The 23,393-nt window shown below is 41.0% G+C and overlaps 1 protein-coding gene across 1 annotated transcript in view; it reads left to right on the forward strand.

The window, feature by feature from the left end:
- The window catches only part of csmd2 (CUB and Sushi multiple domains 2), a 300,458-nt gene that overhangs the window by 257,565 nt on the left and 19,500 nt on the right, over positions 1-23,393 (forward strand). The window contains 12 exon segments of the mRNA XM_084738310.1: positions 439-627; positions 2,405-2,551; positions 6,473-6,661; positions 7,968-8,153; positions 8,580-8,774; positions 9,084-9,257; positions 9,357-9,530; positions 10,484-10,657; positions 15,845-16,033; positions 16,810-16,983; positions 18,112-18,294; positions 21,246-21,422. Coding sequence (XP_084594436.1) covers positions 439-627; positions 2,405-2,551; positions 6,473-6,661; positions 7,968-8,153; positions 8,580-8,774; positions 9,084-9,257; positions 9,357-9,530; positions 10,484-10,657; positions 15,845-16,033; positions 16,810-16,983; positions 18,112-18,294; positions 21,246-21,422 — 2,151 coding nt within the window.

Raw genomic sequence — 23,393 nt, forward strand, 5'->3', positions numbered from 1 at the left:
GATGGATGTGGTTTCCCTTGCCACACCAATAGGGCTTCCAGGCAGATTTGAGTGTTAGAGAGCCAGTTAGCATTACATACGTCACATCACATGTGAGGGAATATGCTCATGGTAAGTCAGTAAGATCATATAATATATAAACCATTTCCTGGACTGACTTAGCATGGACAGCTTTGTTTCCTGCGACAGCATCAGGACCAGAATGACAATTAGCTTTGCTATGCTTTTAGTCACATTGAGTCGCCCTCCAACAACAATATGGATCTAACCAATCCAATTTGTGCTTCAAGGTAAATTAAATTCACTAAAAAGAATGAACCATTAGAAGTTGTGTGCAATTATGAAGCCAACACAGAGCAACAATACATAAACAAACCATTATTCCTAGAATTCAGACTAATTATTTTTTTTGTCTCTGCCTTTTGTTCCTTTCAACAGTGACTTGTCCCATGAATGAGGTTCTGACAGCTTCCACGGGTGTCATCATGAGCCAGTCACCAGGCAGCGGTTTCCCCCATTTTGAGTCTTGTTCCTGGGTGGTCAAAGTCGAACCTGGTTACAACATCACCTTCACGATAGAACACTTCCAGACCAGCCGTCAGTTTGATGAGCTTGAAATCTTTGATGGTGAGTCGCTATAACTGACCATATGTGTACCAATGGTTACACATGGTGTCACGTCATTATTATCTTGACCTTTTATTTATAGAACTCTTTTCCGTTGGCAAACATTATAACCATTTTTGGGTCGAGCTCATGTGGAGGCAAAAGAGTTCCCTAAACACATTCTCTTAACACTAGCAGAAAATACGAACACTCCTGAATATGTACATTCACTCACTCTCCTGCACTGATATTGTTTCTTGAAAAAGATAAAACATTAACCAACAGTCTGGCTTACCTTTACACGCCCACACAACAAATTAATCATCTTTCTATCATTGTAGGCTTGGGCGACTGGAAGATTATATCTGCGAGTCCATCGACTGTTGTGTTTTTTAGAGGGGCGATTTTTATCATTTTATTTTGTTAATTAAATAGTCTAAACCCTAGATTCTAGAAGGACAAGTGAGAGGAAAACAGTCTGGAGAGCTAGGCTTTTTTCAGATCTTACGTGGTGAATAAAGGACATATGGCAGCCAAACCAAAGTTGGTGATAGTTATAACAGTAGAAAAATTGACCAAAACAGGTTTGCTGAGTTTCATTTTGTTTCTGTTTGTCTATTTAAATGTTGTGTGTTTTACAGAGCTAACAAATCAGTTAAAACTTATCTTGCCTTGGTAAAGAGAAAAACTTGAAATCAGGGTTGATTGCCTGTATTTTTCAGTTTAATAAGCAAAATCAGTGAGAATACTTCCTTTCTTGACATTTTGTGAGTTCAATTTGTTTGTCGCAGCGTGCACCTATCTCACAGCTTCCGTCTTATTGCATTTAACCGTAGCTGTCTGTGTTTTTTTGGGGTGGTTGTTGACTGGCAGTTAGACAATAAAACTTAAATTTTAAGCCATTACTACTTCAATTCTAGCACCCACCAACTCAGCAAGATGGCATTTACACTTGTTTATGTGGCCCACTACTCTGAGGTGATTCATGTTTGCCTCCAGTTTTTCCTTTGTTTTGCCATCAGCCAACACTAACCTATAGTATGTCCCTATGACACTCCACCTACACATTCACACACACACACACACACACACACACTTCCTTGGCCTAAGACTCAGTATCAGAAATACCCACAATTAAAGGCTAAAATGAGCAAGACAGCTGAATTTACCATCCCTAACAAAGCTCTCTGCATCTACTAAAAGAAAATCACACACAGGCTCCCTTTCATAGTGACAGAACATCTACATCTGTCTTTTACATTTGCCTGTGATTAGAGGCACAGTCAGCAACTCTGCCAGGCTGCTCAGAGAAAATGGCGGTCATACACACCAGTGTTTCTGATGAGTGCTTTTTATCTGCTGCCGAGTGGAGGGGAACAGACATTTGCTAACCTTGGAGCTGCCAAGCCAATTATGGAAAGAAACCTTTTTTTTTTCCTTCTCACAATTAGCAGCTGAGAAAATTTTTATTTTACTACAAGTATATCAAAATTCTCAATCCCTCAAAAGCCACAAGTTAATGGAAATTTATATTCATTTCAAAATTCAGACTTTTTTTTTAATATAAATTATATTCTCTGCTCTATCAATTTGCATTTACAAGAAAAATGCTATTCAAATGATTCTTCATTCATGTAAGAGTGTAGATGATGGAGCACAAGGCATTATTTTGAACACCAAGTGCCGGTGGTGGTTATCATAAAAGTATTAGCGCTCTTATTCTTTTGCACAAATGTATGAGCCTTTCAAAGATGGATTCTTTTTAATAATTGTCTTTTCTCTTTCTTATTCAACTCAGGCCCATCCAGACAGAGCCCTCTCCTGATTACCCTCAGTGGAAACTATTCCAGCCCACTGAGCATCACCAGCTCCAGTAACAAAGTCTACCTGCACTGGTCCTTTGATCACACCACCAGCCACAAAGGCTTTCGCATACGCTACTCAGGTGAGAACTGAAACTGTTTTTTTGTAAGATGTGATTTCAGATTTAGAATTTATTTACTATACTCCTAGAAATAAAGTCGCCAACTAGAACCATATAGCCTTTTTTTGGCTTGTCCCCACTGGAGAACCCTTTTTGATTTCTGGCCAAACCTTCCACCTGGAGCTCATTCATAAAAGGTTATACCTAAAACCATGTATGAAAAGTTCAACCCAAAACCTCCCATGAATGGTTCAACAGAGAACCCATCTATGGTGTAATGGTTCCACCCCAGACCCCTTTCTGGAGATTCTAAGGGTCTCATCTAGAACCCACCAGTGGGATCTATAAACATCGTTTTTTATGTGTTTCATCTATACCCCTCTTATGCTCTGAGCGTTCTAAGAAGAACCATCTTGTATTCTACAGATGAGGCAAAACACAACAACACTAGTAAATTAATTGAGTAAGGGGATTTTGCATACCTCTACATTTAAAATACAATTTGAAACATGGATAAACATCTGAATATTTGATATTTATTAATCTGTGTAGAAGAAATTTCTGTTTGGTTTTGTTGCTTCTGGACATTGTTGTGCGTTCGATCTCATCAGACATGCGTTTGGTTTACTGTGTCAACAAGACCAAGATTTGGGCTGCCAACTGCAGCTGAAAGAGCTAGAAATATGACCCATCTCCATGACAACCTAACGGGGGCGGCAGGCATCCGCAGCGCTCCTCGCTGTGCAGCACAGGACTGGGAATTAGTAAACGCTGTTTTCTTGTATTGCTTATTATTCTTCTGTTTTGTCCTGCTCCCATGAAGGATCTGTTGGTATACGACACCTGCATAACTCGCTGTGAATTATGACTGTGTAAATATTTAAAAGGCTCCCTCCGTTCTGTATCAACACCACTCAGCCAGATTGACTAATCGTCTCTCTCCTCCTCTCAGTGGAGCGCTCAGTCTCCCCAACCGGATGTTCTTTTCTGTTCTGTCGGTTCTCTGTGCTTTTTTCTCTTCCCCCTTTTACTTTTTTTCCTCAGTCATGATGGATTTTGCCATAGCAGGCTATGTGACAGAGGGACTAAGTGATGTCTGAGAACCCACAAGTTGCCATGGTCAATATGGAGTTTCCTTCTGTAGTAACTTGGTGGGGAGCAAGAAACAGATGGCACAGGCAGATCCATGTTTTCAGCTATGTTCTTCATCAATTCCTCTCGAGTCTCAATGGTCCTGTCTTCCATCACCAACTTGCAGGCATCTCCTCTAGCAACTTTCCATTCTTTCTCTTCATCCACTTCACTATCCCCTTCATTTAGACATGATTCCTGATGCGTATATGTCCGTCCCTTTGTCTGTATCACTATCTTCTTCCCTCCCTCTTTCTCCTCCTCTTCATTATCTATTCCAATCCACTCACCTGCCAATGTGCCTCCTCTGAGCTGCAGGGCTGATTGCAGGGAGACAAGCTGTGTACTATAACAAGCATAGAGGGTGGAAGGAGCAAAAAACACAGAAAGAGTGACAAATGAGTTTAACACAGATAGAAGTGAAGAAGCCACCAGTCACAGAAGAAGGCCTTGCCAAGAACAGTGTTCCTATGCAGTAAGTAAAAGCATGGAATTTGTTTTAGTAATTTCCAGGTCTGGATAAGTGTTGAAAAAAGAAAAAGGAGTATGGAAAAATATTTGTGGTTCCAAACAATTGTCTCTATTCTGTTTTCAAAAATATAGAATCCAGAATTTGTATGAATGAATAATGTGTTTTTGTGGTGATTGGAGCAGACAGCTAGTCCAACCAAAATGTTTAACACTGTGTGAGACACTCATACATAGACCTGCCTGTATGCCTGTACATCACAACTTGCAACACAGCTCCATTGCAAGTAACTTATAACTGAACCAAATCCAGACATCTGCGACCAAATTAGTTTGACAGGAAATGTGGCAATATCTTTGAATTGCATGTATTCGTAGCATTACAAATAACCAAATTTTAACTCTGCATGAACGTATGTGAGTTATGCAGTGATGTCAGTATCAGAAAAGTGTCTTTTCTGCTTAAGGAAGCCATACCCTTATAGCTGAGCTCATTGTTGTTTTCATCGATGCAGTGAATAAACGAGGCAGCACAGACAACGTGAAAATTAAGTGAACTAAATTCAATTACTAAATTTTTTCAATTCCTTTTCGGTTCTCATTTCATGACTCTCAAACTATGGGGGAGAACAATAATACAACATTTATCCAACATGTTAAAAACAAATAAAACAAGTAGAGGTAACACCGGTTAGTTTACTTCCTCTTTGGGCAGAGATGTTTGACAGTGAAACATTGTCCAAATTTCTTTCTATGTAGGCTGAACAACCACAATGGGTAACTAGAAGTTTTCTGAGGGCTGGCTTGAGAATCCTAAATAAAGTCTGGTTGGCTAAGGATTTCAAATGGGAAATGAAAGTTAAGATGCAAACTTTTGTGAAATTGTTTGACCTTGCAAACATGGGGCAGGGTTAGCGGCAACCAACAGTACTAGCTACAATCTTGTGGCCATTATTTCTCAACATAAAAGTAGACTTTGTCAGAATGTAGCCTAAATGTTAATAGTTGGATTTTAAAAAGTTATTTACATAATGTAGCTATATGTACACACATGTCAAATACGATGTTTAAAATCCATGTGTGTATCCAGTATGAAATTTTGAAATGTAACATGTATAGGTACCCTGGAGGCACATGCAGTAGCTCAGTTGGTGTATTAAATATGATTGGATTGGGTTTTCTGTTCCTTACCCATGAGGCCATCAAGGGGTGGATGAATGAGAATTCATCACTTGATGATTGTGAAGAGAACAAACCTGAATCCTGCACTTCCAAAGGAACAAAAGCCTCAAATACACCTACTTCCTATCATCTACTAAGAAATCTAACATCTCTCTTAGTGAACCTCAGTGTAAAATTCCAAAGTCTGTTTTTATCCCTTCAGTGCCACAAAAAGGTCTGTCAGCTCACTTGAAGGAGTCTCACACTCTCTGTCTCACTGGAACAATTTGTGTGAGACAGCAACATCTCATAAATGCTGAATACATATTACACCGCTGACATGGCTTTAAGTTTTTATACTATAGGGGAGTTTTTTATCTGATTGCATGGTGCTAAAAATTCCCTCCGCCTTGAAAGAGAGGCCATTGCCATTGCCACATGTGAGTGGTTTGAGTCGGAATTTGCATTTTTATAGGACTGTAAAGTGGTCACAGTGATTAAGTGTAATGGATAATATGCTCTTTTTTGCACCCATGGTCCACTTCCATCCTAATCTCTCCCCACAAGGAGCACCATTTTCTGTGTCAAGTAGCCGCGTTCTGTTGCATCACAATATTTTCTTTCTTATTTTCACAATGTGTATTCATTTTTTCAGTCTCCAGCAGGTGCAGACTGATGTCATGTTACTGTGAGATCTGTAAAGTGCAATTTAATCCCCAGAGTCCTGAACCGTGGACCTGTTGCTGCCACCATTTGGGATGATAAACGATTATTGCAGCCACCAATTTAGCCAGCAAACAAAAACAGATACTTTGTTCCTGTTATTATGTATCCATCACTTTTATGATCCTCTTCTGCTGCTGCTGACAAACTCCTGTTTCGCTTTGTAGAGCATTAGTTTCCTTTAATCAATTTTCCCTGTCTCTAGTCTGCAGTTTTTGCCTTAAAGAGATTGCATTGTAGCGCTTGTATTAATACATATCCTCCTTTACCACGCCAGGCGTAGAAGACAGATGCAGAAGAGATCTAGGGCTCTGTGCTATTGACGGCACATTAATCCTTCACCTCCTCAACAACAACTTGCATCATCTTGCATCATTATTGGGATTTTATGCTTGTTGCCTTCAATTTTATCTCTATGCATATTTATATCTTCACCTATTGCTTGTATTTTTTTCACAGCGGCCTACTGCAGCCCTCCAAACAGCCCTGTAAATGGCACAGTGCATAGTCTGACAGGCACGAAGCTGGGCAGCACCCTGCGTTTCAGCTGCGACCAGGGCTTTCGGCTCATTGGCCAGAGCAGTGCCACATGCACCCGGACTGCACAGGGGATCTACCAGTGGAATGCACCAGTACCACTTTGCCAAGGTGAGGGTCAAATCATAGCAGCAGGTCGTGAGGAAGGATGAAACACAGACACAGAAATCTGATAGAGTCTAGATGATCTTATTTTTCTTCATTGCAGTGAGGCAAATCTGCTCTGTAAAATTAGCTGGGGGAGGATCATTTCACATTACTGATGCAAATCAACTTGTACAAGAATTTCCTTCAATTAAGTGTCATTTCGTCATGTTTCGTACGTGTTGTATCATTGTGACTAAGCCCATTCAGCATTTAGTCTCACTTCTCAAAAGTAATGAAATGAAGCTTAAAACTGTGTAAAGGAAACAAGATGTTAACACTCATAGCCATAACTGGCATGCTGAGTCAAAGAAGACATTTTGTAGCAAATGTATTTTGTTAAGTTCAGTCATTCTGATTTAAGTTGATTGAAAAAACTATCACTGAACCCATTTGCTTTGGATCAAAGTATGAATTCAGCTGAAAGTGTGCCATCACCAACAGCCCCTCAGCCTTAGGCATGCTTCAAGGAAGCTCACTTCACCATGCCTATGAATCGCTTTGAAGATAACACAGCATCAGATTAAAAATGTTTGGTTTACCTGAGCTAAATTGTTTGATATGTCAGTCTTATGGGTTAGAGTCACAGTTATCTGCTTGTCACTGTGCTAATTTTTATAATGATGGAATCAACAATAGCAATTATCTACGGAGACTGACACGTTATAAAAATTTGAAAGTATTCTTATTTGAAATAAACAAAATGAATATTTTAACGTAAGACATAGCTATTGAGGCAAGATGTATCTATTTTCATTTAAAGGTGCTTTTGTCAAATTGTTTTTAGATCTTACAAGCCTGTGATGCGGTTGCAGCGTCTTCATTGATTTCCAATTTCAGTGAATTCTCTATTTGTTTGTGCTCAGATTTTCTTTTATATTCTATCACAAAAGCATGAAATCCACAAGCTCTATATCCAGAGTCCAGTCTCCAACCAGATTTGTTAACAGTATCAGCTGAAGTGAAAGCTGCGAGCAGCAGGACAGCCATTAGAGCGTCTGGTCAAGTCTGCACCAGGTGTAATCTCCCCATGAATTGCATGTGCTCTCTCTAGACTTGATTGTTTACTATTGTGCAGATGGCAGCCTGAGCTGATGTTTACTGCACATCAATGCCGGCTCTGTGAGTGTGTTTGTACAGCAAGCCTATTGTGAGCCAGGCACTCTGCATACAAAGATGATTATTAAAATATACTTTTCTACCTCTGCTTTCACTGCATCCAACAACATTTTTTCATCTTATCTCCCTTCCGCATCCCTCTTCCCCTTCTTAGTCATGTCCTGTGGGATGCCCGTGCCTCCGATCAACGGCAGTATCGTGGGCCAGGACTTCTCTCTGGGAGCCAGGGCCACGTACCAATGTAATCCTGGATTTCGGCTCTCTGGGCCCGTCACCACCTCAGTGATCTGTCAGGAATCTGGGAGATGGAGTCCCATTGAGGCTCCGCCCAGATGTGTTCGTGAGTATTTCTCTTTCTGTCGGTTTATTTAGTTGCAATCTTATCGCCTGAACCAACCGAACAGTCTTACACTTGGGCAAAGTTACCTGCAGTGAGTTTCAAATATTTCTGTCAGGTTTAAAGGCAAAATTAAGCACTTTTCATGTGCTACTTTTCATGTGGACGAACATAGTAATAGTTATAGGTTAGGGTGGTGATAGCACAGCAGCATGGGCATGGGAATCACAAGCTCACCCACAATGTTGGCACTGCTGCAGTTTTCTTGTCAATATAGCATGCACTGAGGAATTTAGCACTTCAGTTGACTACAGTTACACTGATTGGACATCCACATGAAAAATGCAGAATTTTCCCTTTAAAATTAAGCAGATACTGAACTCAAGTAGATATTTAAGTTAATGTTTTTCTTATTTACTGAACTTCCAGCGGTGACCTGCCCTGACATTGGCCACTCTGCTGTGGAACATGGGAGATGGAGGCTGATCTATGGAACTCAAAACCAATATGATGCCATAATGATGCTCATATGTGACCCAGGATATTACTACAGAGGTCAAAGGGTCATTCGCTGCCAGGCCAACAGCACCTGGAACTACCCTGATCCACGCCCAGTGTGCGAGAGTAAGTGTAAAGTGGTTTAATTTTCCCGGAATATCTTACAGTTAACTCCCTTGTTTGCACTAAGAAATGAAAAATCCCCCACCATAAAAAAGTAATTTGTCAAGCATGAAAAGTAATTGCATCCAAATGTATCTCATTCCACTGTGATATTAAGAAAAGAACATAACTAAACAGGCACAGATATTCCAACCAAAACAAAGTAAATGAAAGCCAAACAAAACTGTTTTCCAGACAGTACAAATGAATATTGTTGATTATATTCTGACCATATGGGTTGCTTGTAATGTATGAAATTGTTTCTCATTTCAGTCATCTCCTGTGGGGACCTTGGGACTCCACCAAATGGCAACAAGATTGGAACACTGACTGTGTATGGAGCTACTGCCATTTTCTCCTGCAACACAGGATATACCTTGGTGGGCTCTCGGGTACGAGAGTGCATGTCCAATGGGCTTTGGAGCGGGACACAGGTCCAGTGTCTAGGTGAGATCTTCGGCACCCAAAAAATGCTCATAAATTCCTGCAATTAGCTTCAAAAGTTATTCAAAGTGTCTGACCTTGCCACTCTTCATTTATCCATAGCTGGCCACTGTGGCACCCCAGAGCCCATGGTGAACGGACAGATCATCGGGGAGAATTATAACTATCGAGGTAGTGTTGTGTATCAGTGTAACCCAGGATTTCGTCTCATCGGGGTGTCCGTGCGAATCTGTGAACAGGATCACCGCTGGTCAGGACGCACCCCTGTCTGTGTCCGTAAGTCCGTACAGAGAACATTTAATTATCAATAGAGCTACAGGTGGTACAGTGGAAAATTAAAGGCTTCTATACCGTTAAAATGAGCAGACTTTGGTGTTAGACTAATATTTTCTGGTGGGAGCACTGGTAAGCTAACAAGCTTACAAAAAAAATAAAATCTCAGAACAAGATTAATAGTGTTGCTGATCAATGATTTGTAATAAGTACAGACATTTATTACCGGGGGATGCTCTTATCAGGCTACCGACTGCCAATTTAGTGTGATTAGACCTGAGCCTTCTGGTACTGATCACCAATTAATCCGTGTTATTGAGCATTTTTTACAGCAAGCTCCTGCACAAGCACTTGCATGAAATACACTTTTTAAAATACCTTCTACTAATGTCTCCTTTTTATCATGACATTTTGGAGATGGAGTTATTATTCCAAAGTAATACACTGTATTCCAAGATTGATTTAATAGAGGTCAGAAATAGAGACTTTGAGCCAGTGCAGCTGCAGCAGGGATTATGGCTTTAGCGTTTAGATCATTACTCAGCACCTACATTTTGTGTTTTGTTGTACAGCATTGTTGTTTTGATTTATTATTCAGGTGTTCTATATTACACTTTTAAATTTCAGTCAAAGTTGGGAAAGGCACTTAATTTTTGGTGTCACTGGGCAATAGTTCTACAGTAACCTTCAAACACAATGTAGTTGAAGTGGTCTGAGAGAAAACTAGACTTCTGCTTCTCCTCTTGGCCATTAGAAAATCTACTTTGACCAATCACAGGTTGAGAAGATTGTTGATGGGGATCGACAACCTTCGAACCTCTGGTCCAAAGTCTCCGTAATTCAACAACTTGATGATGTGACTCAATAATCAGCCTTTGCTCCACAATCAGTTACTGCTCTTTTAACCGTTCTGGATATGTGTGACCATGATTTTCTGTCTCCTGTTGCTTTCCCAGCTATCACATGCGGTCACCCTGGCAACCCAACCTTTGGTATGACACAAGGAACCCAGTTCAACTTAAATGACGTTGTGCGCTTTGTCTGTAATACCGGATATGTTCTGCAAGGGGCTATAAAATCCACCTGCCAGGCCAACGGGCAGTGGAGCAATGCCCTCCCCAGGTGTAAAAGTAAGTGTCAAGTAGACGCCGAAGCTCATCTGTCTGCAGCAGTTCCTGAGCTTTTTAGGATATGTAACCATTCTACATCCAGACCATGTGGACACACCGTTAATCCCACACACCTTCAAAAAAAGCAACATAACCTATTTATAGTTGTAGAAATGACGAAGGCAGTACATTGAGGTGCTATTAAAGATATTACAATAATTTACAAAAATTTAATACCAAAAGTATACCATTATATCGCCATTTTTCCTCTCGCACACTCACCAGAGGCATCTGGCATACCCCACTTTGGAAAACCCTGAGTCAGTGCATCTGTGATTTTTTTTTTTTTGAAAATCTCATGCCTAAAAATGAAAGGTCAAATGCAAAGAACCAGCACAGATGGAGGATATGTGCCTGATCCTGTCAGTGGGCAGTAAATTATTTTTAAAAAGCAATTTCAGACCACAAAGTTGTGCAATTTGTCAAGTGAGTGAACACATTACTAATATGAGAGAACAATTTATCAAATAATTTTCTCCTGACACCTCCATAATTTAAAAAAACTATATGTGCATACATCTTATACAAATATGAGTAGAATGATCACAGCACAGCCACATCAGCAATGTATAGGCGTACATAGCAACAGCATAGCAACTGTCACGTTGGTATTTATAGTATGTCATGCTGCTTGCATAATTTGAGAGTTAAATAAGCCATTGATCCACATCAGTTTTTGTGCATACCTAACATTCAGAGTGAGACATTGTCACAAATACTGCTTGTTATCACATATTTGTCTGTAGGGGTGTGGCTCTCTCCTTGTGTTCTCATCCATTTTGTGTCGGTAGGTATTAAATTACTTATTGTATTGAACAAGGGCATATCTTCTGTGACCGCAGATGACCTCAATCACAGAGAGAGCGGAGATGAAGTGCAGAGACACCCAGAGGGAGGAAGAGTTTAAACGACGCATATTAGGGGAAATTGAAATGAAAAACCAAAGAGAAGCCTGGATTATTTAATTACCACGGTCTCGACCGCATGGTCCATGGAGGTTCCGGATAATATTTACATTCAATGTTATTTCCTCTTAGCCTAGCTACCTCAGCTACACCCGAAGGCTCACCTGTCTGTCAGGGAAACAAACTTTGGTTAATAACCATGCAGAGACGGCCAGAAACAATCACAGGGTCCTTGAGCTTGTATGAAAGACAGCAGCCTTTGGAGACCCGCATCCTAGCTTTTTGCTCAGAATAAGAAGTACCCTGCTCTGCTTTGAATAAGCAAGGCAAGGACTTTTAATTTGGTAGTGTTTTTGCGACAAGCGATGTATCTCGGCACCCACGTCTGTCTGTAAGTCCCCACTAACTGAGGGTTTTGTGACAGGCACAGAAAGGGCGCTCACAAGGTCGGGCCCTGAATGTGACAAGGCAGTGACAGAACCAGTGACGGATTGACTTATGAGTTTGTTTTAAATGAGGAGAGAAAGGATTTGGCCTTTTTTTTAGACATCTATGAAGGGATGAGGAGGGTACAAGTCTCACAGGAATCCATCTTCAGTTTTTTTTTTAAAAAAAAGCAGAAGTGCATTTGGCTGCTGCATGCATAAGCAGGCAAGATTTTCTCCCAGACGCACGCCTTAAATCTCTCCGCTCTAGTAGTGACATCATATTAGCATTGGCCTTGTTTCCATGCAGATGCTGAGATGCATTGTGTGTGTGTGTGTGTGTGGGTAGATGTGGGCATCTGCTCTGATGGCACATTTTCCTCACTGTTGATGTTGAGACATAAGTAGCTTAGAGGTCTTTTTGTCAATTAGATTTATCACCTTAATTACAGAACTTGAGACGTATTTGGTGAGACATGCTCTGCTGTCTGACATGTACTTACACTCTTGAGTTGGAAAGTGTAAGTCAGGCCCATTCAACTAGCAGCCCACGGGCTAGATACAGCCCCTTTCAATCTTTCAATGGCCCAAAGGTTAATATCCCAGAGCAACTTTGAGACATCTGAACCGTGATATGAACCAATATGGTATTCTTACATAAAGCACCTGTGTGCTGTGATTGACTAGAACAGGGTTAGACCTGTTCCACACCTGCCATTTTTCAGTCAAGTTTGATGTTGAACTCTGTGCTATCAAATTATGATGAAATAGCAAAATCAAGGCTGTGTAATTCTCTAGCTGACTCAAACAAGCTCAAAATGGCAGCCTGATATGTATGGTAGTTCTATAGCTGTAAACAACTGGATTGAGGTTGTCGTGCTGTCATTGTGGAAATGCAATGATGATTCAGACAGTCCTACTTATTTGGTCTAGATACTGTTTTACTGTTTCACCCATTACCAAAAACAAATGTGAACCTGCTATAAGTACCTTATGTCTGCTTCAAGTATTGTTGATATAATATTAACAGGCCTACTTGCTGTTAGTCTGATGGATACTATTTTAATATATCCATCTTGTTTTTTACTTTTGTGAATATGGACCTGTCACAAAAACACTTCATTTCTCCTTGGTTTTTAGATGGAACTTTTTGCACTCAAATGAGAAAGCTGTAATGTATTTAGTGTTATGAATCATAAAATGACCAGGATATGTCATCAGAGATCAAGGAAATGTGTTCGCTTGAAACACCAGCTTCTCTGACCACAAAGCTACAGACATGTATCCCTGTTTGAAATTTCTGCTCCAGGCACTGTTTTTGTCTGCCCATTTCAGGTTAATTAGACTTCAAATTAATGCTGAATGTTCACCAAATGAGTAAGTGTCTGGTTATGACTTTTAAGAAATCATTAATAAAATCTTCTAGAAGGTGTAGATGGTTATCATGGTTAAACGGAGCAATATGTTAATGGCTTTTGGCAGGTAGTGAAACAGGTAGTTACTTAACACAAAGTCCAAAGTGTGTGTTTTCGGAGCAGTGGGCTTTTGTTTTCAGGATAACAGGCTTAGCTTTACATTGACACACAACTGACAGTTATAAGTCTGGGGAGGAGGGGGTGAGGGGAAACAACTCGCTTCAACCAACCAATTGCTACTGAGGTTTAATAGCTCTGGTGTAAGAGCTGAGATGACGTCCGCTTCATCCATCTCACCTTAGCTTGGCTAAGCCGAACCGTCTGTAGAGGCAGAGAAAGCAGCAGATACATACAAAAGGCAGGAAAAAAAGGTGAGGGTGGGGCAGGAGTCACTCAGACAAGGGTAATGATTTCCATGGTCCAGATTTTAACTACAGGAGTCTGTGGGCTCCATTAATAATGCAGGGAGCAGGAGAGCACCGCCGGCCCAGCCAGTCTCCTATCCCACTCTAATCACCACCAATTTGAGTCCCAGCAACAGAGCCACAACACCGCCTTCTTTGGACAACTTGTGTGTGTGTGTGTGTGTGTGTGTGTGTGTGTGTCTGTTTATTTGTCTTTGGGCGATAAAAGGCAAGAGACACAGGACAGGGAAAAAAAAACACACTCTGACACACCACTTACAGGGCCGTTAGTTGGCAGGAGGCCAAGAGGAGGAGAGGGTGACCGGGGTCCCCACTTCTGAGTGGAACAGAGATGAATTACCTCAGCCCTTCTTCCCCTCTCACTTTTATTCTTCTTTTCCTTTCATCCTTTCGCTTCCCCTCTCCCTACCCACTGGGCCGCACACACAAATTTACCAGGAGGTCAGTCGTTTTTAGATGACTGTTGGATCGCTTTTGAGCCCACGTTGCCCAAGCACATTTTTTTCAAAAGCTGAATTTCCGAGCTTGGAAAGTCTCGTGCTGTAGCAGCTCCATGGCTTCAAATACACTTTGTAGTGTTATTATGTGGTAAGTTGTAAATGATGGCACCACGGGTCAGCACTCTACTGGAAGGAATACATTATAATAGGTATTTGGGGGGTGATTTAGCTGTGCTGGCCAGCTTGGGAGCATGGAAATGAGCGAGCTTTTAGGCACATTAGCATACAATGGGTTCATTTTGGCTGTGGCAAAGGCACACTCATGGGGCAAGACTGGCAAGGCAAACTGGGGCATAATGGCTGCGTGGGTACTCCCAGACAGTGTTTTAGAAGCCATTAGAGTTTTGGCATCATGCTACACATGTAGCTGTGGTTCACAGTATAAACTAGACAGCAAGTGTTACTTAGTGTACTTTGTCAAGGCAGTGTAAGGTTTTGGGCTGTGTCTTGTATCTGAGACACTCAAGATGAATTGGTGCTGGTGGCAGTCATAGCCTGACATTCTGTCATGAATTTTAATATATTCTGCACCATCAGGGCCCCCTTCCTCTCTAACTCTGTACAGCAGCCCCCCTCCTCGCTGTCCCTTGCTCCTCACTCATTCCTCATTCTCCTCTTCCCTAACTCTCTCCATCTGGTGCTAAACTGACATGGTGCCTCTTCTCCTGTGAGCTCCCCATCCATCACCATCTCTGCACCACGGCGGCCAGCAGGAGACTGGCTCTAATGAAGCAAATGTTTATTTCCGGAGTCTGCCTCCTACTTCATTTGGATTGGGGTGGATGGATGGATGCTGGATGGGTGGAAGTAGTAGATGAGGAGAGGAATGGACAGGGACAGTAAAAGCAAGAGGAAATGCTTGCAAATGGGCATGTACCTTGTACTGTATGTTAGTCATATATCTATATCAGAATATATGGTATATGAGATTAAAAAAAACACCCCACTTGTCATTCTTGCCAGTAATATTTTAATTATAATTGTAAAAAAAAAAAGGTTCTAACATTAAATCATCATTTGCCTGGTTGAATAATTAGTTAACTGAACCTCAAATAGGGCTGCAACAAATGAGTATTTTCATTATTGATTGATCTGACAGTTATTTTCATTTAGTCTATAAAATGCCAAACAAATGTGAAAAATCCTCATCACAGTTTCCCAGAGACAAAATAAAGTCTTAATTCCTTTTTTTTCCAACCATCAGTCTAAAACCCAAAGACTCTTAATTTTCTATCATTTAAATAAATGACAAATAAAAATAGCAAATCCTCACATTTAAGAAGCTTGAACCAGTAAATGTTTAAAATTTTTTGACTGAAATGATAATCGATTATCAGACTCGTTGGCAGCCCATTTTCTTTTGATCAGCTTATTGATTAATTGACTAAACTTTGCAAGTCTGACCTCACATGCTTACACATGATGTATTTTTCTCTCTGGCTCCTCTACTTTCTCCCCCTCTGCATCCCTTTCTCCAGTTGTGAACTGCACAGAGCCGGGCCATGTCGAGAACAGCATCAGGCAGGTACTGCCCAGCGGGCCGCATCGCTACAGCTTCCAGACAGCTGTGTCGTACCGCTGTAACACGGGTTACTACCTGCTGGGCACCAGCTCCATCTCTTGTCAGGGGGATGGTACCTGGGATCGCTCCCTGCCGAAGTGCCTGTGTGAGTACCTCAGGGGTTGGTTGTAAGTTCCAATGCATGTATATATTTTGTAAATACAGAAAAAAGAGGACAGTAAAATGGCGTAAACACCCACCAGACAACCTGGGGAAAAAAAAAAAATATTTTCTTCCAAGTCATTGTAACCACATAACATTAATGATGAGTGGATTATTTTTACAAGTAATTAATCAGTTGTTTAGTTTATGGTATTCAGAAAATAGGGGAAATTTTACGGTTTAACAGAGCAAGTTTTCAGATAAATTAATTTTGTCCAACAGTCGAACACCAAAATATATTCCAAGAATATAAAACAAAGAAAAGCACCTGATATTAGCACATTTTTAGGAGCAGGATAAAATAAAGGTTTGGTATTTTCCTTAAAAAAATACTTAATTAATTACAATTATTGTTGACAATTATTTGTCTTTGTGTTTTTTGAGCCCCTAATCAATTAACCAACCAACCAGTTTCAGCTGTATGAGGTTTACTTCCATTCAGAGTGGGAGATTTTGTTTTGCATTTGTAAACAGGCTCAGTGTGATAAAGTGAATGAAGCATTCTGATGGAACTAAGTCTCTTAACTGGTTGGTCTGATACTGTGAAATGCAGTGCTAACAAACACAAATCCAATGTCACCCAGAATTATTACACTGTATAGTTTTCACGGCAATATATTCAATATGTGGTGTATTTATCACTTCTTCACCATTGACCTTGGAGTAGTTCCACTTGTTTATTGGTCTCTTTCTCTTTCTCTCTCTGTTATGATTGGACAGTGGTGCTGTGTGATCGCCCCAGCATGCCTCCTTATGCCCAGATCTCAGGCGACCGGCGGACAGTAGGCTCAGTCATCCGCTACAGCTGCATCGGCCAGCGTACCATCATCGGCAACACGACGCGAATGTGCCAGCTGGATGGCCAGTGGAGCGGCTCACCGCCACACTGCTCCGGTACGGAAAACTACACCCAGATCGACTGTGAGACAGTTCAGAAGGATAAAACTGAAAATAACCCTCTTTTGTGAAAGCTTTTTTTTAATGTTCAAGATCAGCTTCAATTAAAAGATTTGATCTTTAATATTTGAAACTTTGTGCTGGCGTAGCCCCTTTTCTCATCCTCTTTCTAGCTTCTTGCTTGTAATACTTGATTAATTCAAATGTAATATCGGCACTCAGTCACACCGATGCCCTCATAATGCCAGGCCAACAAATAAAGAGTTTGGGTGGCAGCTGTTAGCAAGTAATGAGTGAAGTAGGTGGACCAAAGATGGAGCCCAAGGGCAAAGAGAGTGTCCTCCATAAAACTGCTTTAATCTGCTCATATCAGATGAAGGAACAGGGATGCTCACACTTCAGCTGTGTTATGAAGCACTATAAAGACATCGCCCCCTGTACACTCTCCCCTTATGCGATTCGCTTCACAACATTTAGTATACCTGATAAACATGAGAAAGGCCTTGAGGGTGTCCACATATGCAAATATGCCTTACAAACGTGTGACAGAAACATGCACAAACATAGACAGCTCCCTAAACAGAAAAAAACGGCGCACACACAGACCCACATGACAGCAATAAAATAGCATGCTGACAGTTTAATGTAACGATTCATGACATTCATATATATATGCATCTGCGGCTATTGCTAGTGTTCTCTCAACAGGGCAGTAAACACCAATTTGCTCGTCTTTCGTAGCTATACACTGTAAACATAATGTTGACCAGAGCCTTGTAAAATGAGCGCCAACAGCAGCGCACAGCAGCATTAAATAAGTCGTGATTTTTTTTAAATGATGGACACAAGATTCAAAATATGTCAGGTCAATTAAATGAAAAATCTGATTGTAGTGCGCATTTTCTGCATCCTGAACAAATAAATATAGTGAAACTTAATGTGTTGGGAAAGCCAGTCACTCCTTAGGGGAGAAGGGGGATATTACTTTCCTGCCACCAGTCAGGTGGGAGAAGGGTCTGTGTTCTTGTTATAATTGAATGCAATCCAATTGTAATTGTGTTTTAATATTAAAAATGTCCCTCATGTGAGTGTTTGATTATCAGAAATATGTTTTGCCTTTTCCAGGCGATTCTGCCGGGCTGTGTGGAGATCCAGGTGTTCCTGTGCACGGCATCCGTCTGGGAGAAGAGTTTACAGTGGGAAGTGTTGTCCGCTTTAGCTGTGAGCCCGGCTATATGCTGAAGGGTTCACCAGAGAGGACTTGCCTAAGCAATGGGACCTGGCTCGGCACCCAACCTGAGTGTCATGGTAAGCAATACACACCTGTGTTTACATTTTTTCTTTCTACTCTGTAAAACTCTGAGACTTTTTGAAGGTGATGGTGGATCACATTTACACAGCAGGATCACTCTGCTCAGAAAGTTTTGCCAGTGTGCTAGGAAGCAGACTCCAGTCAATTGTCAGACTTTGGTTTCAGAGGGATAAAAATGGATTATGGCCTCATCTCCTCATCCCGTCACGCTCACACAAATACTGGAGTGGTCATGGGAGTTCTGCCTCTAATCTACATGTGTTTCATGTACTTGGACAAATCCAACATGTCCTGTGGCAATAGCTGTGGGAACATGAGGTACTGAGATCATTGCTCCTGGCTATATGACCCTTACATAACGTATGCCAGGGCCTTGTATGCATACCATGAAGCATGTTCACAGTGGGTGTTGTAGTCCACAGAGCAATGCTGTTTATGATTTTTATCAACAGTGTCTCAAGGTTTCTCCCCCAAGTGAAGAAGTGTATAAATGTTGGGGTCCAGTGAGGTGAGGATAAGATTGGTGTGGCATCCATCAATTTGTGGCAAAGATGGAGCTGAGCTCTAAGGTAAAGCTCTTAATTTAGCTGTCAATTTAGCTGTCTCACCTGGCTGCAAGCTTCGGGTAGTGACCAAGAGAGTAAAAGCCTTGAGGGACAGAGTGAGCAGCTTGGATACGAAGGAAAAGCTTAGAGTAGAACAGCTGCTCTTTTGCCTTGAAAGCAGCCAGTTGAGGTTGTCCAAGAATCGCATTAGGATGCCCTCCCCTATATACTGTGGAAGCATTCTGGACACGTCCAACTGGAGACCCTGTGGCAAACCCAGAAGACTATGGAGGATTACATGTCCCATCTGGCCTGGGAATGCCCCGGGATTCCTTATGAGGAGCTGAAGGACATCACTGGGGAAAATCATGTGTGGCCTACTGATTAAATACCTACCACTCCAACTTAAACCTGGATAACTGGTGGAGAATGACTGGATGGATGGTTTGATGGACCTCTTCGGAGTTATAATGAATGATCGCAATATGTCGAAACACTTAAAACAGTCCAGCTGAATACACATGATGTTCACTGAACTTCTAATTCACCACGCACATATAATTTATAACACATCTGCAGCTCATTTCATTTACTTGTATTTCTTTAAAGTGGTCTTTTCTTTTATAGCTACGTTTTTCATTCCCTCTTCCTTTCATCAGAATTTTATTTGATTACTCCAACAGCATTAGTTTAACAAACCTTCGCATGCATATATTTTAATTATATTTCCAGGGGTAATAGACACCCATCATTTTGCTCAATTGGAGTTAATTGTGGCATTAGTGAATGTTTCACTTTGCTAATGAGTATTTACATTTCGTCATCTCTACCTTTTGATGTCCTTTCAGAGCAGGCTGATCTCAACAAATCCCTATGCACATTTTAAGCTTTTCTTCACTCAGAGAGATTGTGACTAATAATGTAGTAACAGTCACTGATTGTGTAATTAGCTGCTGCCTTCACAAATGGAATGACACATCGAAAATTTGCATGTGTTTTGTGTGTGTTAGCAGAAATGGAAAACAGTTATTGAGTAAGAGAGAATGGGGGGACATAACAGGGGAATGTTTTCCCCATTGATCAACCACCATAAAGCTTTTATTTTTTGACCTTGTCCACCATAGCACCCATTTTGCAGCAGATACCTGAAAAAGCAGGTCTGAATGTGCTGTTTGTGTGTGTGTGTGTGTCATAACCTACATTTTTGATATTGTGTGAACAGCCAGCAGGTTGTGTCTTAGGGTTTTTCTTCATCTCCCAGAAACACTTAAATAATGAAACCATCCATAAACTTGAAGTTGCAGTTTTCCACCTTAAAGTTGGCAACTTCTCTCTGCAGTTATATTGCTGTGTTTCTTTTCTTACTGTCTGTGAACACACAGCCCCTTTCTTTCCAGATCCTTGTATATGGTGTGTTATTTCCAGGAGCTTCAACCTGTCTCCCTGGCTGTTTTTGCTTGTGCTCTCAACACCCCCTCCACTAACACATACACATAGACACAACCCCCTCTCCACACGCCACCACCTCCTCTTTCGCTCACCTCACTCTGTCTCAGTCCCGCTCTGGTGTGTGGTATGCCCACTAGCCGAGGTTGCCCACCTGTTCTCGGTTGGCACAGACTTCAAGGGCCAGGCCACATCTGGTCATTACGGGAGGGTGAAGCCCACAGGGCTCTGAGGGCCCAGGGCAAGCTGGAGACTGTAATGAACAGAACCATCGCTGGCGGCCGGACAGACTCCAAGGGACTCTCTGAGCAAAGGATCTGTCCATCAAAATTACTTATGAAGTAGGACACAGGGGAAGATGATGATGGGTGGTGGTCGGGTGGGTGGATGAAGAACAGAGGAAAAGGAAAAGCAAACCCAGTGAGGAAAGTTTATCAGACACATGAAGGAGTTTAAAAGGAATGTAGTTGAACACCAGCATAAATTTTGTTGAATTTATAGAATAAATCTTAGTAAAATATATATATTTAAAACTGGATAAGTGTCGCAGTCAGTGGGTTAAGGGTCTATTAAGAACAGCACAGTTGATCACCCACTGAATATAAGTTATACCAGAGTTTAAACAACGTTATTTACTCCTACATTGCTGGTTACAAAATATAATCAGATGTTTTAAGCATTTGGGTTGGTAGGTGGATATGTAAAATAGTGAGATAACTGACTGGAAAATGGAGTGAAATGAAAAGACAGTAAAAGTTTTTCATCTTTAATTCAGACTTTGGTTTCTGATTTTTCAAAAAATGCTGAGATGAAACAAAGTCTGCCGGGGTACTGTGCCAGTACTCCTCAACCCTCACACACAGCTAACTCACACTTTCTCCTCTGGTCACTTAGTATGTAGTCTGTAAATGAATATCACTTATAATTTTCTGCTGCCCTCTCTTTTTCTCCCTTAGTGATCTCTTGTGGAAATCCAGGAACTCCACGAAATGCCCAGATCCTGATCCACGATGGCCTAACGTTTTCCAGATCCATTACTTACGCTTGCAGGGAGGGCTACTACTCTACTGGCCTGCTCACCCGACACTGCACTGTTAACGGGACCTGGACCGGCAACATGCCAGAGTGCTCTGGTAATATGCAGCTTTCACAAACAAAGAACCTAAATGTTTCTATGTGTGGTGCTTTTTGTCCATATTTAAATGGAAAATTATGCTTTTCTGTTTTTCTTGTTGTTTACCTGTTGGCCTCTCATCTTTACTTGTACTTGAACAGTAGTTTATGCTTTTGTTTGTTTGAGCTTTTTTTAATAACATACTTTATTAGCAGAAGTGTATCACATGGTATTCATAATTTTAAGGTCCAGTATTTCCTTTTTTTCATATTTAACACACTGTAAAAGAGAAACAAACAAAAAAAAACAGCAAAAACCAACATCCAAAAATTAGCCTTATTGTTCAATAAAATAAACTTCTGTAGAACCAGATGGGTAAGTCTCATTCAGGAGGCAACCCAAACAAGTTGCCTTGTTAGCGAAATGATCATGAGATCCTTTAAGCATATATTTTCATTTTTTTAAGGCTTAAGAAAAACATCACATGCTTTAGTCAGGCAGACTGAGATGGTAGGATAGGAGATAAGAAGTATTCTTTGACATGCCATATGAGTGATGAAGGTAATTATATCCCTTTCTTTAGTGCCATATAAGATTGGTTTGGCTGGAATTCAGTCACAAACACAGTGCTGAGCATGCAAGAGCACAGACATATAGGTTAGTAGGTAATTACTAATGAATAAAGAAACACAGGAAAACACGCAACTCATGCTAGTCAGATATTTCCTTTTAATGATGAATGACTCACGTGGATCCCTGGCTCAGTTGGAGGAAATTGGCTCAAGGCATGGTCCACTCCTGACTGACAGCCTTTTATCGCCATGCCTCACAAAAGACACACGGCTGCTGTACAGAGCCAAGAGACCCTGGCAAATAGAGGTCACTAAGCGAACCAGTTTCTTCTGAATGGAAGGGATAAACCCTAAGCAGCACCATTATGGATTTCAGACCTCGGTAATCCATAGGAGTGAAAGGGTACATGTTGATGCACTTCGGTGGAACACTTTTAGTGAGCAAAGGACATGAATGGGAGCGCTTTTAGTTGAATGATTTCTATTGATCTGAGGAAGACAGTATGCTAAAAAGAGATTCACTTCACAGAGGTGTTGGTAGTCTCTTTTATCAATTTACACTAATTTAAACATTTTATTTAGCACCTACAATCTCATGTACCTAAGCTGCGGGCCAGTGACAATCTAAGTCTGTCAATCTAATATTGTTATGCAAGAACAGAAGTTATCTTGCTGTATCTCAGCCCTGTGTTACGGGGGACACAGTCCTATATAGACATTGTGGCTTCTGGTGGCACACTCCTACCAGCCCAGTGGGAAATGTAAGTGCTTGCTCAGTGAAGGGGAGACACTCCACCTACAAGAGGCCCGGTTTCTTTTCCCTATTGGGAATTTCCCCGGAATATTGGTCATATGCATTTAATAATGCCTTTTTCTCCCATGGTAACTGAGCACAAGTTGTCCTTCTGTGCCCCAGATTTTCTGTCTTAGACATTTCACAGCAGAGCTTGGGCTATGATGCTGCTGAGTCACACAGTGGAATTCTCACTGTTGTTACTCAATCACACTGTTTTACCCGCAGGTTGTAGAAAGTATAATCAAGGAGAAATGTGGTTCATTTTGGAGCTTTGGGGAGCTACTGTACAAGATTTATCACAAGATTTAGTCTCTCTATACCCTAAAAGCTCTAAACTGGAGAGAATCAAAGTTACAAGGACAGTGCTTTTAGATGAAAACCTTGAAGTCACACTGCCAGGGATAGCAATAGAGTAATATTTCTAAACATATATACAGTATAATGAATCATCCAAAAGTGGTTATCCCTAAATGAATGAAGTGCTAATCAGCTGTGAAGACACAGCAATGATGTTGCTTTTTAGATTGTTAAGTTTTGTTTGTGAGGTGAAATGCTCGGGTCAAGTGCGTATAAAGGTTCATTAACTCTGAGGCTCCATCTGGTGTGCCATTTTAACTTGTTT

The sequence above is a fragment of the Lutjanus erythropterus genome, chromosome 16, assembly GCF_056507025.1.
Source record: "Lutjanus erythropterus isolate fLutEry1 chromosome 16, fLutEry1.hap2, whole genome shotgun sequence".
Taxonomy (NCBI): Eukaryota; Metazoa; Chordata; class Actinopteri; order Lutjaniformes; family Lutjanidae; genus Lutjanus; species Lutjanus erythropterus.